Source organism: Montipora foliosa, chromosome 4 (assembly GCF_036669935.1).
Source record: "Montipora foliosa isolate CH-2021 chromosome 4, ASM3666993v2, whole genome shotgun sequence".
Lineage (NCBI taxonomy): Eukaryota > Metazoa > Cnidaria > Anthozoa > Scleractinia > Acroporidae > Montipora > Montipora foliosa.
The window spans coordinates 14,479,824-14,495,311 of NC_090872.1; the positions used below are offsets into that span (position 1 = coordinate 14,479,824).

At 37.8% G+C, this 15,488-nt stretch overlaps 1 protein-coding gene and 1 long non-coding RNA gene across 3 annotated transcripts in view; both read right to left on the minus strand.

The window, feature by feature from the left end:
- The window catches only part of LOC137999021 (uncharacterized), a 6,816-nt gene extending 5,013 nt beyond the window's left edge, over positions 1-1,803 (minus strand). The window contains exon 1 of the long non-coding RNA XR_011122878.1: positions 1,683-1,803. This is a non-coding gene — a long non-coding RNA (uncharacterized lncRNA). The remainder of the gene's footprint in view (positions 1-1,682) is intronic.
- Positions 1,804-6,856: 5,053 nt separating this feature from the next.
- On the minus strand, positions 6,857-14,827 carry LOC137999967 (LIM domain only protein 3-like). 2 transcript variants are annotated; one of them, XM_068846018.1, is made up of 3 exons: positions 14,690-14,827; positions 13,880-14,117; positions 6,857-8,537 (listed from the first exon to the last, which is right to left on the minus strand). In XM_068846018.1, exons 1-3 carry the CDS (start codon positions 14,691-14,693, stop codon positions 8,306-8,308), a joined length of 474 nt encoding a protein of 157 aa, XP_068702119.1. In that variant the 5' UTR covers positions 14,694-14,827; the 3' UTR covers positions 6,857-8,305. The 2 variants fall into 2 exon arrangements, with proteins under 2 accessions (XP_068702119.1, XP_068702118.1); XM_068846017.1 differs by lacking the exon at positions 14,690-14,827 and having other exon boundaries at positions 13,880-14,212.
- Between the last annotated feature and the right edge of the window lie 661 nt (positions 14,828-15,488).

The following is a 15,488-nucleotide window of genomic DNA, read 5'->3' on the forward strand; positions in this document are numbered from 1 at the left end:
AATTAAGAATGGCCACCGTACCGGCGGCTGCGAAGTAGATGTCCTAGGTAATTCTTTAGTACGTCTAGCAGGCAATGCGGCCCAATGGTTAGGTCGCTAGTCCTAACCTGGGGCCCGTTTGTCGAAAGTCCCCATAACCATTTCGGACCCGAAAAACCATTTCTGAATGTGCAAACTGCTTTTTTGAAAAGCCGATATTTTAGCATGTTTTCAAGGTAACAAAAAGAAAAATCGATGTGAAGTTTGACGACTTAAATCCTCTCCGTTCTTGAGATGCAAAGGAAATTGTGACATTCGAAAATGGCCCGTAAAGTTTCGGGAATTTAGAGAAACGGGTCCCTGGAATTAATTTTAATGATTTCTCTAGGCTTACAGACGCTCCAAAATTGGTGTTCAATTTATCTGAGTGCGTATTCAACCTAGGTAAAGTGAGGATCACCAATTTAACCTAATTATAAAAACGGATTCAACCTGAGCCCGGACGGATTTGACCAACAACATAGACACTTTTCTGACACTGACGGGGACTGGGCCAATTTGGGTAAATCTTACTGTTGAGTGGTGGACTCGTGCTAGATAGTGATTTTCAAAAAACTTGTGATGATAGAAGACGATGAGGAAATTTGCAACTTCACCAAAGAAAGTTTTTCTCATTCTTAAAAGCGAGACAATCCATTGAAATGATGGTTTAACAGTTCTTAATTTTAAAACCATAAGTCTCCAGCCACATCCGACTTGCGGTTAGGACGGTGGGGAAATCATTATTGACGGGATTGTTAATTTAACAAAACTTCTTGTATGGCGGAACGGTAAAAATGTTTTGAAAAAATCAACTGCAAAGACTGAATCGGAAACAAGATCTCGGTCGCGTCTGTCCAGGAGTCAGAGTTTTCGGCGGCTACGTTTACGAGTTGTCCAAACACAAACTGCAGCCACTATTATATACATATTAGCTGACGGTAGACCAATGGAGTGAAAACGATATATCGTTCCAGACCTTTCTTTTAACTCCAATTTACTTTTGCCTATTCAATCTTCATTATGCGTTACTCTCAGTTTGAAAATGTCTTTATTCATCTGATTTTTTGTGCAAACCTGCACTGAACGCTTCAAGCTAAGATAGTTTCACTGCACTTGCAGATTTAAATCGACTTTTACATACGGACATCTAAGAGAAAATTGAATAGATCCACCGCAATTAAGGGAAAGCGTTCTTGCTTTCTTTGTGGAAACAAAGTCCGCTGAGGCTAAAGAAAACAATATGGAAAACCTAACCTTAATTCCAAATTTACAAAAACCGTGAAAGAATTTAGTGAGAAACATATCTATAAAACATAATTTTGAAGGAAAAAAGCTCACTGGGGATGAAATTTGTGACGTGATTTACGCAGGAGGTGTTTTGTAGAAAGCATCATAGAGAGAGGGATCTTCTAAAAATGATAAAGAAAAAAAGACAGCCCTAAAATAAGTTACGAAGAAATCCTTCTTCGAATATGAGAGCAATAAGAAATTTCTTGGACCGGTTTTTAAATTTAGCATGGCATTTTCAACTACATTGGTACCTTATGAGGGAAATACGGTTTACGTCTCTGGAGGTTCTTCAGTTGTTAAAACTTTGGTTTGAATACTGGAGAATGCAGTTTTTCAGCTAAAACAGAAAATACCATCAAACCCATACAGACCTCAGCTCAAAATCTTTCTTGACGCTTCAGCCAGTCTTAAGTTGCTCCTTAGCATGAATTCGATACAGACGCCGACGGAATATACCCACTCGTTATGAACAAGATATCGCTTTTAAAAAACCGACAACGAGAGTATAATAAGTTCTTATAAATAAATTACATTTATAATAATAATTAGACGACCTCTGAATGGGCGTTGTTTTGGGAGCGGTAACTATTGGTTCATCAAACGACTACGTTAATTGCTTTTCTTCCTTATGCGGAACATTGCATGAAAATATAATATGTCATTAATTACGCTGCACTATAGGGGGTTGCTTTTCTTCAGATAATGCGTTTTCTAATCTGAGGCGACCTGTCGTTAGGATCGATTGTTTGTTATGATCGAGAATTTTTGCTCCTCCCTGAACAATCCTAGGGTGTTTATGAAAGACGTTTGTGAACACCGGTTTGGATCTAAACTGTAGTTTTGACTTGCATTCGTAGAAAAGTATAAAGAGAGAATGACCCAAGAATGTTAGGACAGTTTTGTTAAATGGATGATGATAACAAAATAATGAATATCCCAAGTAGGTTTAACATATCATGATTAATAAGCTATTATGAGCTGATGGTTGGATCGTCAGACGCGATACGTGGCTCTGTGCGCACTCGAAGATTAGCTGCGACAGCAAACGATAAACAACTTTTACCGAAGCTCTGTTGGCTCTTATCGTAAAGTGCGGCAGGATGCCCAGGTGCTATTTCAAGAATCGGCTTTGGTAGTTGTTATTGTTTGCTGAAAAGTGACACCGTGTGGAGGAATGCAATAGAAAGCGGTAACTGTAAACCAGCGATTGATATACTCGTCGATGAAACTTGGTAGTTTACAGCCAACTCAAAATTTATTATCAATTTTAAGTTCTTGTATTTTCATGTGAGAGCTGAGATGGTTTCAGTATCGAGTAGACAGCCTCTGGAAGGTGCAAGTCTGGCACATTCATGCATTTCCCTATTATGGGTGCGGGAATGCACTAAATACTTGACGAAAATATCTCCTTCAACGTCCTTATCTCAAATCGCGACATATTTACATTGAACAAAGTATGTAAACTAAAAGATTGTTCTGCTTGGTTAACAGTGAAGTAAATTTAGAACTTGGGATAAATTTCTCCTTTATTTCTTCTCTCAAGAGAATGAACCTGACACTGCATGGGTCTCGTCGAAGCTGGAGAAACTAGTTTAGAGCGTAGTTACGCAAACACGAAGTAAACTCTTCGGTCTGGCTATCAGACAATCGTTGGGCTATCGCTGAGCCAATCATTATGCACAAAGCAATCTACGCAGTCGGTTTTAAGCGCGGGAAAAGGCGAGCGAGCAAATCAGATTTGGTTTTCACTGATTGGTTGAAAATGTGGCTCGATATTTCTAGGCCAATCACAAAGGGTTTTATATATTCTAACAACAAATCGATTAGGGAGTTATTTTCTTGCTTAACAACTAATCAAAAATCTTTCCTTCCTTTTCTCCTTCAAACTAAAGGTTGTATCCTTGCAGACTAAGCATTAGTGGTGTTCAATTGTATGGCCCTTAAAAGATTCGGTTGAAAAGTGTTTTCATTCTTATCATTCTGTAGCATTCTGGTCAAATCGCCACAATGTCCCGATTGCGCGAAAGGCTACCCGTCATTGAGCAGTTTGTCTGGGCGAACGATATCTTTTACCAGGCAAACGGACTCATACTTAAAATGAACGAGTAAAGTGTATAGTGAATCAAATGAACACGACAGAGTTGGAAAATTTAAGCTGAAGGAAGCAGCCAGTTGAATTGGGCATTAATGAGTGGTGTTGAAATCGATACCAATAACCGCAATTCACATCGTTGGTTGTCAGATTGGGACCTGATTCCACCTAACCATTGACCCACGCATACGGACCCAGTCACCCAAACATCATGTGTCATTGTCGTGTTACACAACTATTCGGTGTAAAACCTACAACTAGAATATATACGAATCTACATTTTAATTAATGCCAAAAAACCTCAAAAGGATAAAATTGTATCACTGGGCAATATTCGTACAAGAAGGTTCTTAGGAAAAAATATAGCCGTATAATGCCGATCGCATTTGTTTCCAACCCTTCTTTTTGTCTTTACGTGTGATGATGAAACACTTACAAGCAAAAGCAATTGACGCAAGATTTGCCTTTACGCATTGGGTTAGTGATAAATCATGACACGTTAAATAGTAGAAGTAACTATTTTTAAAACGTATTAAGGAATCGAGTGAATTTACCTTTCTTGGAAGCAAGTGATAGGGACAAAACCGACTTCACTGAATTTCACTGTCGAAATCAAAGGCGGCTATTATAGATGACACTCCGAGGGCTGCGTTCAATATTTTAAAGAATTTAGGGGTCGTCCGATTGGCACAGTTGGAATGAAACTCGGGACATCGCTGATTCAGCTCCACACGATGCCTCAAGCTACCTGCACGTTGTAGCACTGAATTTATAAAATCGGCGAATCTTTGGCTGTGACGTTGGGCCTTTGAACTTCAGCAAGCTCACATTCTGTAGTGATAGTTAAGGAAGACAGGAGCTATTTGAACCAATTGGAGCAATGCACTATCTTTATAAAACAACTGAGGAATATCCCTGCAAGGTCTTTGTACTTTCAAAGCAAAGACGACTGAAAATTGACAGTTTACAAATCAAAATAGTTTATCATAACATATAGTTGGTTAAATGAGTTTTGTCTGCGGGTAAAGATCATTTTTTAAATAACAGTTTTACAATTCAAATGTATGAATGGGAAGTTTTAAGGAAAGCTTTTAAACCACGCCTTTTATTTGAAGCGAGCCTGCTCGTCAGCCTTGCGAAATTAACCGGAAAAATACACTTGTCTCTGATACGGCGCAATGGAACTGACACTGTTAAGTTCAGATTGAAATGAATTCGAACATTTCATTAATCATAATTGCATTGTATTTCGTTTAATAATTATTTTGTAACTTCCTATGAGACTTGTCAAAATCACCCGCGAAGAAATCAAAAAGGTTTGGGTTTAAAAATGTAAAGGAGTTAGGAAATGGCTGACAAACCCCCACATGTTAACAATCCCATCTAAATGTTTATTCCGTTTAGCATGAGAGTAAAATTTCTACGGTATTTTATCGAAGAACAATGGAAAATTATTCTTATTGTGTAAAATTCTCTTTTCAGAAAGCTGTATGCAGACCAAACTTCATACGCCACTTCCCAAAATAAAATATTGTTGGATGATAGAGAGGTGTTAAAAATACTAATGAAAAATCTAAAAGAATTTTTTTATCCATTATTTCATTGAGGTATCAGTATACCCCGAATGATAACCTCGCGTTGTCGCTGCTTCACGGTCACACGTTTCATAAAAACCCCAATGAAGTATATATTTTCTGAAAACTTAGGAATTGTAGATTCCGATTATTAGTTGATTTAAGGCAAGAAATAAAAAGCTTTCCTAAAATAACGATCATTTTCCAAAAGTATGTAGTTTCACAAATTGAGTTCCTTTCCGGTCAGAATTTAACCGGAGAAAGCGAGCGACATAAAATTCCCCGGCACCTTTTTTTGCCACATTATCGGGCAACATTCTTACCTAATTTCAGTGAAAAAGGACGAAAACTCGCTGTAAACGAACTGAAAACGTGCGCCTCATTAGATGCAATTTTAGTTTTGAGAAATATAGCCATTTGTTGACAGCTTCTCAATTAGAGATAATTTAACCTTTTTCGCGGAACTTTTTGCAATTAAAAGAACTCAATGAGATGTACCTGAGAATATCAAAAACTAAAATTTGGCAAAATTACCAATTTTAGGGTATAGTGATACCTTAATTAAAGACGGTGGCCAAAATTTGGAGAACTTTCGCCAAGTAAGAACAGCGCCCCGTAATCCCATTAACATGTAAGCACCCCGCCATGGCACTCACATAAAAGTAATTCAAGATGTTAAGTTGTCATTTTATTATTGTTTCATCTTGCTGAGAAATTTATTACAGCTCACGAATTAAAAAGAAACTCAGTGATTCAGACTAAATGTAGAAATAGGGGGTACAATTCAATATTGAAATAGATTAAGTATCTTTGATGGAAAGCCTTTGATGAAAAAAGCATTTAAAATTCTTGATTGTTCCCAGTTTTCAAAACCAAAAGTTAAGAGTCCCTGGTCTGTGTGCAATTTTATCTTGTTAAGAACTAGTTTTTGAAGACCCTCTACCATTTAAATGTGGTTTTCGTTGTACTTCTGTTTGCGATTTTGCTTGTAAAGGTCGCTCAAATTGCGAATATAGTTGCCAAAATTGTCAGTCATTGTTCCCACGGCCGAGCGAGAAAGAAACATGGGCCTGGCCTTAAGACGACCTTATGGACGGTGCCTACTAATTCAAAGGTATTTTTTGCCCCACTTATGATTATGCAGAAAAGACAGATCTTAACAAGTGTTATTGAAATCCAAAAAGAAAATTGGGGGTAACCACGCATTTTTCAAAGATAATTCATGAACAATATTTGTAAAAAGCTCTAAAATACAAAGCAATGTATGGCGTTCTTTCTCAAATTGAAGATTAATTATCTCTATAGAATGCATGGTTACCCACAATTTTCTCTTTAGATACCAACGTACATACGAAGATCTACTTTCTCCGCAGTTTTTAACCGCGCAAAAATATCCCTGTATTGGTAAGCATCACCAATAGGAAACCCGAGTATCTGAAGATGCGCAGAACGTATGCGCAATAACAATAGTAGGCACCGTCCTTAATCACTGTTTTGCATTCCAATTAGCCGCTTGACCGTACGTAGGACGGTGCTCTAAATTGAAATCTCGAGGTGAATGGCGGAATTTTTTGCAACGAATGAATGATTGTATTTCGGCAAAGATAATCTTTGAAATTAAGGCAATTGAAAGTGCACGATCAGGTGCGCCAGCTTAAGGTCGTAGTACTAGTAAAACTAATAATATGAGATTTTCAATCACTGAGCACGCGCAGTTGAAATGAGGTGGCTCAAACCAGCTTCAGCAATTTGAAGCTGATGATGTCTCATTAGAAGGATTATCTCTAAAACACTGTTGTAAGTAATGACAATCTTGTGGTACCAAATGAAACACCAATAATGCTTAACAAGATGTACTCATTAATGTGACGTACATTATCACCATGGCAACCTAAACACACCTTTTATTTTGACTTTAAACGATTATATCACAAGAAACAAACTCGGTGACCACCAATTTTTATTGCTGGAAAGTAATAAGCAGGCTAAAATAAAACTCTCTGCAAAGTTTACAGTGCGACACGCCTTACCGTGGCCCCCAAACAAAGTTTTTTACAAATTATCCGCCAATCAGGGTGTGCAAAGTTCGTACAGTTGTAAGTTGAACACCGTTGCAGGGGTTGTTGAGTTGACGTATTTACACCTAGTTGTCAAATGTGAAAGTTAATTGGGTGGCCATGGTAAGGACGGTGGCTATTCTATGAATCTGCTCCAGAGAACAAGCTGTTCCAGGAACAAGGCACTGGAATACAAGAACGTGCTGACATTGTGACATTGTTGGTGTGGAACTCTCTGCTATATTCTTCACCCTTACCTTAATTAATAATATCTGAAAACACTATTTACATGCTCATGCTGACCCTCCAAGAAATTTCATGCTAAAAGGGGTTCTTTCTGATCGTTTTGGATGAAATCGTATTCTCAGAACAGAAGAGTCTATAACGCAGAAATGTCGATCTCTCTCATTTGGCTTTGTTCACCATTTTACTATATTGTCTACATTTAGAAAATAGTTACTTCAAATAATGGCCAATCAGATTGGGCCCGAGGACCACAACGCCTCTGATTGGTCTGCAACTAAATTTTGCTGGTGCCAAATCTTGCTGGGATCGGGCTTGAAACACAATGTCACCAATTATTTTTTTTCTGGTAAAAAAAATGTTGCAATAGCCCTTCCATAAAAATAGATAATACCATAAAGTGGTAGGTTTTTCGAAATGAAATCTTGTTAGGGTAAGTCACCTACTTCCTTTTCCTTGTTCAGTGTCATCTACTGAATGACTAGAGAGACTGACTGAATGATTAAAGGACAGAAACTAGATTATCTTTGTTTTGACCACTTATTTGCTTCCTTGAGCATGTCTTCGTGATAAAGAGCAAACTTAAAAGGTTAGTGGTTTTTCTTTTCTGATGGGGTGACGGTTACAGAAAAAAAAACATTCTAAATAAAGATGCAAACATATGACGTCCTTGTCGCATTTGAGAGGTCATGTTAAACCGTCATCAAATTTAGATCAACGCCGCTTAAAACAGAAAATAATTCATTTATTTTTGAACAGAAAAATGCAGTGCTTTTTCAGAACCATGCCCGAAAATGCCTCTTTAAGCTTTGCTGACTGCGCGTAGCATTTCACATGTGTACAAATAGCATGTTTGAAACTTTCAAGAATCTGTCTTCCCATTTTAACAACATAAATCACGCATGCGTAAAATCAACTTGCAATCAACATGATAACATGGACCTTAAAGGGAATTGCTTCACGCAGTATTGCCCATTTTAAGTTCGATTTAATCCTTAAGCGGCCTCTCTTGTTTAGCCCATTGCGGGTCATGTGAAGAAAGACCTTTGATAGAGGTAGCCTCTGACGTCGTAGTAATGGTCTTCGCAAAGAACTGCATTGAAATGGAGATAAAACCTGTCCCCAACACAGAATCGATAGCGGCAGACTTGACAAGCAAAGCAGTCGAGATGATAAATATGCTCACGAGCTCGCATCACCATATCCAGTGGTAAAATGGTTTTTAAACACTGAGAGCAAATCCCTTTTGCGCCAAATAACCTGTGAAATAAATTACAAACTCTTTAGTGTTTAGAAAAATAAGTAAACCAATACAAAGATGCCGCTGCTACCCATGCACTCAATTGGGGACTGAATTACGAAGGGCACAGATCAACGAAATGGTTCCAAAGCATATATAAGACGCCTCTAGCAGCCGCTACACCTCCCATTTAAGATCTCGGAGCACAGCACCACAGCAAGAAGTAGTTAGCTGCCGTGCGAGTCGATTTTGTGTCTAGCTCATCGACTGAACTAGGTGAGGTCCGATGAAGCTTCGGCATGAGACAGTGAAGCTGATAGACAACAGAGGGAGGAAGAGGACTTCTTTTCCAGCTTTTCCTCTTTCATGTTAAATAAGATTCATGCTCGATCCAGATGAAACTAAAAAGAAAATATTTTCAGGAAAAAATTGAATTCAATTTCCCCATGAACCGTTATGTACACCAACATGGCCTGTTTGCTGCCAGGACGTTAAAACTGAAAGATCTGTTGCTGAAAGTGGAAAGAACCATTTCTCAAAGCTGACTCGGAAGACATAACATGGTCCAGCCAAAGTAGAACTGTGAATAAGAAATCATGTGGTTAATGACATGTAATGATGTAAATTTTTGCCATGATCGAGGATGCAGTCGACGGTTACTGATCTTGTGTTTCTTTGTTCTTTTTTCGGAGAAAACGCAAGGGGCTGCATCTTTCTATATCCCAACTGTTGACGGAGGGGAAACGAAATGTAAACCACGAGTAAACGACAACGAAGTGGACAATATGGTAGCAAGAGGGGTTCAATTCCACTATTCACCTGACCCCAGTTGTTAAAAAGATGTCGGGATAACGCGCGCTATCCACCGGGGATAAATCACTATCCATTGGCTAGCGTAATTAGTTTCGATATGACTTATCCACTGAATGGTGATTTATCCAGTGGATAGCGCTGTCCATCGTGAACAACTGGGGCCCGGTAATTTTTGCACTCAATACCTGTTTATATTGAATTCAATCGGCTTCTCCAAAAAATGCCATAATGTTTACTGGGGTAATCAGTCACACGCGCCCCTCAATGACATTTTTTCATCTAAAATTTAGGTGGACGTCAATCAAATGTTTCCATGACAATAAGCCTGTTCTCTTGGTGGCAGTTGAATTCGTCATGGAAACATTTGATAGACCTAATCGGCTAACTCAATGTTGTACCCAATTCAAATCTCACGGGACTAAGATTCTTTGTGTGTTGTATTTGCATGATAATGTAGCATTCATATTTAAATGATATGGAAATACCTGGAACAAAACGTTTTATTCCCAAAGGGTTTGAATTGGGTACAACATTGAGTTAGCCGATAAGGTCTATTGACGTCCACCTAAATTTTACTTTCGAAATGTGAAAAATGTCGTTGAGGGACGCGTGTGACTGATAATCGCTGCAACATTTGGTGTACTATCCCCGCAAAAAATCATCATTTTTTTCATATTAAAGTTTAACACTCATCTTCCAACTTATGGAACCAACATTTGAGTTAAGCACTCAACATTAAACTTTTTAATTCCAGTGTTCTCCGGGATGGGTGGGTGGTATCAATGTCTTGAGATGAATGTTAAACTTCTTAACATCATGTCGAAAAGTTGTCCTGTAATTTATAAATAACAGATTGAAGTACCTTTGCGATTTATAAATCGCACGATAATAATAATAATAATAATAATAATAATAATAATAATAATAATAATAATAATAATAATAATAACAACAATAATAAAAACAATAATAATAATAATAATAATAATGATAATATTTAATATTCTTAGGCGCTAATTAACATGTGAATATGATCAAATGCGCCTTACAAAAAAAAAGTAAAACGATTAAAAAACAAGTTAAAAAAGTCAAAAATAGTATTTACAATTCTGGATATAATAAAAAGACTAAAAAATATAACAAGCTTTTCATAGGGTAAGCTACTCTAAACAAAAATGTCTTTAATTTAGACTTAAAACGTTCAGTCAAAATTGTCTTCCTCCTGTATTTCACTCGGTATTTTGTTCCAAAGTGATGGTGCAGCAGCTGTGAAAGCCCTGTCACCGAGTGTATGCCGATGCACAACTTTGCCATTTATAAATCTCAAGATTGCGAACTTTGCGATTTATAAATCGCAAAGTTGGTAACCTTGCGATTTATAAATTGCGACGTTCGTAATGCTGGGATTTATAAATTGCGCCCAAATTGCAATTTGAAAATCGCACATTTGCGATTTATAACTCACTGCGATTTATAAATCGCGTGCGTTTTATACATCACAAAGTGCGATTTAATACTAGTATAACCGCAAACTTATGAAATTCATGCCTGCGGGCTCGTGGTCCATTGTTTTGGTTTTTTGGTGCACAGACGGTACTTGACAAGACTGATCTCCTCAGCCGTCTCAGGAACAATTTCGGAGACATTAAGTGCTCAGGCAGGAATCATCATAGAAAAGTGAGGTAAGGAGAGGTTTTATTTTTTTTCATCACTATTATTCTCCTTTCAATAGTTCGTTTTTCAACTCCCAACATAGTTTCTCTGCGGTTATTTCAAACGATGGTCTTCCTCGAGCGCCAGATTGATTTGACTGGGCATGATAACCTTAGTCAACTTGTGCGTTGGAACTGTGATTCGCTTCGATCTCTGTAAGGGCCTCATACCCAGTGCTCACGGTTGTGAAACTAAATATTTTAAGCAAGAGCCGATACAACGTAGATTTGATTTTAGTGGTGTACTATATTTCGGCTGGCCAAACCAGCCTTCTTCAGGTACAATGAGATTTTATATTGAATTGCTTCTATGTACATATATATATATAGTAAATGGATGTTGACGTAATACTGGAAAAAATGTGATAAAACATGGTAACTGCCATGTTTTATCACATTTTTTCCAGTATTACGTCAACATCCATTTACTATATATATATATGTACATAGAAGCAATTCAATATAAACTCTCATTGTACCTGAAGAAGGCTGGTTTGGCCAGCCGAAATATAGTACACCACTAAAATCAAATCTACGTTGTATCGGCTCTTGCTTAAAATATTTAGTTTCTCAACTTGAAATAACGCCGATCAGATCAAGCCACTGATCCAACGTACACGGACAGGAAAATTGTCCACGGTTGCTTGCTTCAAAACTCACGGTAGTGACGATGTCATCAAATACATGGAGTTTGCCAGCATCCTTAATGTATAGTTTTATCTTTGAACTACTGATCCCATGCCGTTGGAATTTTCCAATCTTTCAATCCTGGAAGTAAGGTCATTTATAGCGCACATGACACACAACATTGTACAAAGCCGTCATTATCCCGATCTTCGGACTTGATCCAGGCCCTTTCGAGAGAAGGCTACGTCACGCTTGACATTCGATATCTTTGTGGCGGAAATCGCACGCCCTTTGCAATACGAAGTCAACTTTTCGCAACGATGTTGTATTCAGATAATCCCGTGACGAAGTGGGCTAGACGAACTGGATATTTCGCGACAACGTTAAATGAGAAGAGTCTAACATTTTGACAACCGTGTTCATTTCAAAACATGAAATCGTGAATATTTTCCTTGCAAGTTCGTGTTCTTGTTTCGGCATGGCGTTTCAATTTTACAAATTGAAACCTGAGAAGGTTCGACTTGGTGTTTAACTTTAACATTCATCTCGAGACATTGATACTACCAATCCCGGAGAACACTGGCATTAAAAAGTTTGATGTTGAGTGCTTAACTCAAATGTTGGTTCCATAAGTTGGAAGAAGAGTGTTAAACTTTAATATGAAAAACTAATTTTGATTTTTGGCGGGGATGGGGCACCATAGTATGTAAAACTCATACAATTTCCATATCGCCGGGGTGTCTGCATTAAATTTGTTCTCTTGATTTGCACGCCTCCATGGTCAATTGCACTTGATATCTACCCAAATATTGCCACAATGCCACAATCGAAGCAGTTAGAATTTCTTCAGTCAAAGGTTTTTGGTGCACGGCGCTCGCGTCGTTTCCAGGCTGGAACGCGATTAGCGAACCAGGTGGAGCCCGAGACCCTATTAGGAGTTGGAATCGTCCTTTCAAAAAACGTTTTTTGACAAAATAATGAAATTACATCAAATTCTATCTGTCTCCAGCAGTATGTCAATATTTTGGCAAAGATGCTGCGCTGTTGATAAGACTTTAAATTGTGGTTTAACAAGCTTTGAAGTTTACTTTGTCGCTCTTTCACGTGATTCGGTTCGTAAACACATTTACTTAATGTAATAAGAAAGGGAGATTTTCTGCAATTTTGGAATTCTGAAAACTAGTTATTAGAATATTGAGGTTTTCGTGACAATACAAAAATCTCCTTTTGTTTTGATTTGTAAACGGCACATTGCCCTATTGTAGTTTTATGAATGTCAATTCAATTTTCAAAAGACTTATTTTTCTGTATCGTGACTTTTGCTTCATTCTAATGTAAAAAAAACTCTTACAATAAAGCTATTAATCCATTTAAGAGAATATTCCGTGATCTTGGGTCTTAAACTTCGAGAGCTTCCTACGTAAACTTAAATCTGGCTCTTGTATATCTCCCTTGGCATTAAAGAACGAAAACAATAAATTATTCATAATGCTTCAACTCCCTTCAAAACAAGCATTCACATGAACACTAATTTGAAATCTCACGAGCCATCAAATTTGAGAAAATAAAGTATCTGCTTCTAGCTTTCTAACATAAAAGGAATGAATCGAAAAGCTTATATTAGATTTCATTTATTCGAAGGCTTTAATTTGCGCGTATTTCATTTTAGTAATTGAGTATTCAATTGTAAGGACAAAAGGTTTGTCTAGACTCAACTTGCTAATTCCATTTTCCTTCTTCGAGAGCTGTTTTCCGCGCCAAGAAAGCTTTTAATCTTGTAATTATGTATCGAAAAAATTGAACAACTAGATTTCCACAGGCTGGTAGCACGGAAGCAGATTTCAGCTTCCTTTACAATACTTCGCACGCGAATATAAGCCTTGATAAAAGGTTCCGAACACTAAATGTAAACAAAATTAATATCTTACGTCGCAAGCATAACAAAAATCCTTAAAAACTAACGGAGCGAATTAGTTATTTCCTAGACTTTTCTCTTTCTTCTTTGCAGCTCCGATGGCACTTAAATCAACAGTTAATGTTAAAATAAATGTTTACAGTCCACCGCGTATTCCCCTTTATACGGCAGCACGTGTCAAACTACTTACAGCACGAACGGAGTGCCAAATTGATTTTTACGGTTAGTTAAGCCGGATTTAAGAAGTACTGCACCAGACAAAGCGTTGCTTCTTTGTGAAAGAAAGACATCTTACCTTATATAGTCCCTTTTGCACAGCATCAGGTCCCGTTTGAAGTAAAATTTAAGGCTTAAGTCTGTCAGCTGTGTACTGCAATATGAACACTTCAGGCATTCCTCGTGCCAAAACTGATCCAGCGCTCGCAGCAAAAACTTCCCTTGGATTTTTTCACCACATTGCGCACAGGTCTTAAATTTCGTTGTCGTTTCTTCATCACCCTGTTTGTGGTTGTTTCCTTCCTTGTCTTTGTCGCCTATGATTAAAGAACCGTTCATTAGCGCATAACATCCTGTTCAATGAACACGCGTTCGCGCGTGGGTTCAATGGCACGCGTTCGCGTGGGGGTCCTCGTCTTAGTGTAACATCTTAACAGGATCGCTCGATCAAGTCACGCCTTTCAGGTGAGCAATGATAAGCAACTGAACATTGTCAAACTTTCCCAGGTTAAATTTGCTTGTACTTTCATTTTTTTCCCCTAAATTTGTTTTCTCGACTTTCACCTCTCACGAAAAATATCTTGCGCAATAGCTAAAACATATAACAGGATTTCATATGGTCCGACCACGGCTGATTCCTCAGTGCGGATGTGCCAAACTGTGTGCCCAGCCTGTCCCGTTTAAAAAAAAAAAAAATTTTGGCCGTTAATTAAATTTATGTAGAGGAACGTAAACGCATGTTGAAACGGAAAAAAAAAGACATGCAGTAGGCAATTGCTACTAAAATCGGCAAAGCCATCTAACGGCCTTCGTCAAACATTTAGGGAAATGACAAAGCTCCTAAAACGAACTAAAATATGCCGTGATATCCAAAGGTTAGTTCACTTACCCATCTTCAATCTGTGTAAAGCTGTGTACGTCCTATTCTGTGATATGCACTTTTAGAGACCTTGTCATATGCCACTCCAAAGCAGCCAGAGATGCTGATTTTACGTAAGAGGTTAAAATTGCTTTGGCAGATCAAGGATCGTGTTTCTCAATCCAAATCCTCTGAGCTTCAATGATTTTAACAATGCACTCGTCTCAAGTTGTCTGGAAAATAACTTGCAACCGCAATTAATTATTTGAGCTAACCGTCATATGCTTTACACATTGCAAGTTAAACTTGATCTACCACAAATGATACCCCAGTACTGTACTTATACAATACCCATAAATTTAGTCATTTTAATTGTCATTCAAATTGGCCTAACAGGAAACATTTCATCCAATTCAAAGCAAATATGGCAGTTTTAACCAAAAGAAACATAATCCAGCTTTAATGGAGGGGCAATTTTTTTCCGGTCAAGGGCAGCAATCTGACACACAAGAAAGTCAAGAGTAAATGAAGCCGGTAATGGAGTTGTCAGAGTATCAGATACAAATTAAGTAGAAAGATACAACTTGTCTCTATTGTCTTAATTTCGCTGTTAGTTCAATTAATATTGAACAGCATTCATTGATGGATCTCAGGGACCTTTTAACATTCCAAGCAAGCGTTTTTTTTTTCTTTTTGGTTTTTTTAAGGCTCACATTCATCGCCGGATACGAACGCAGGTGTGTGAGTTTTGAAAAGAGTCAACAATATTATCTTGAAAACGATACGTAAATGGTACACTTTTTTATAAGAACTTTCAGGCTGAGATTAA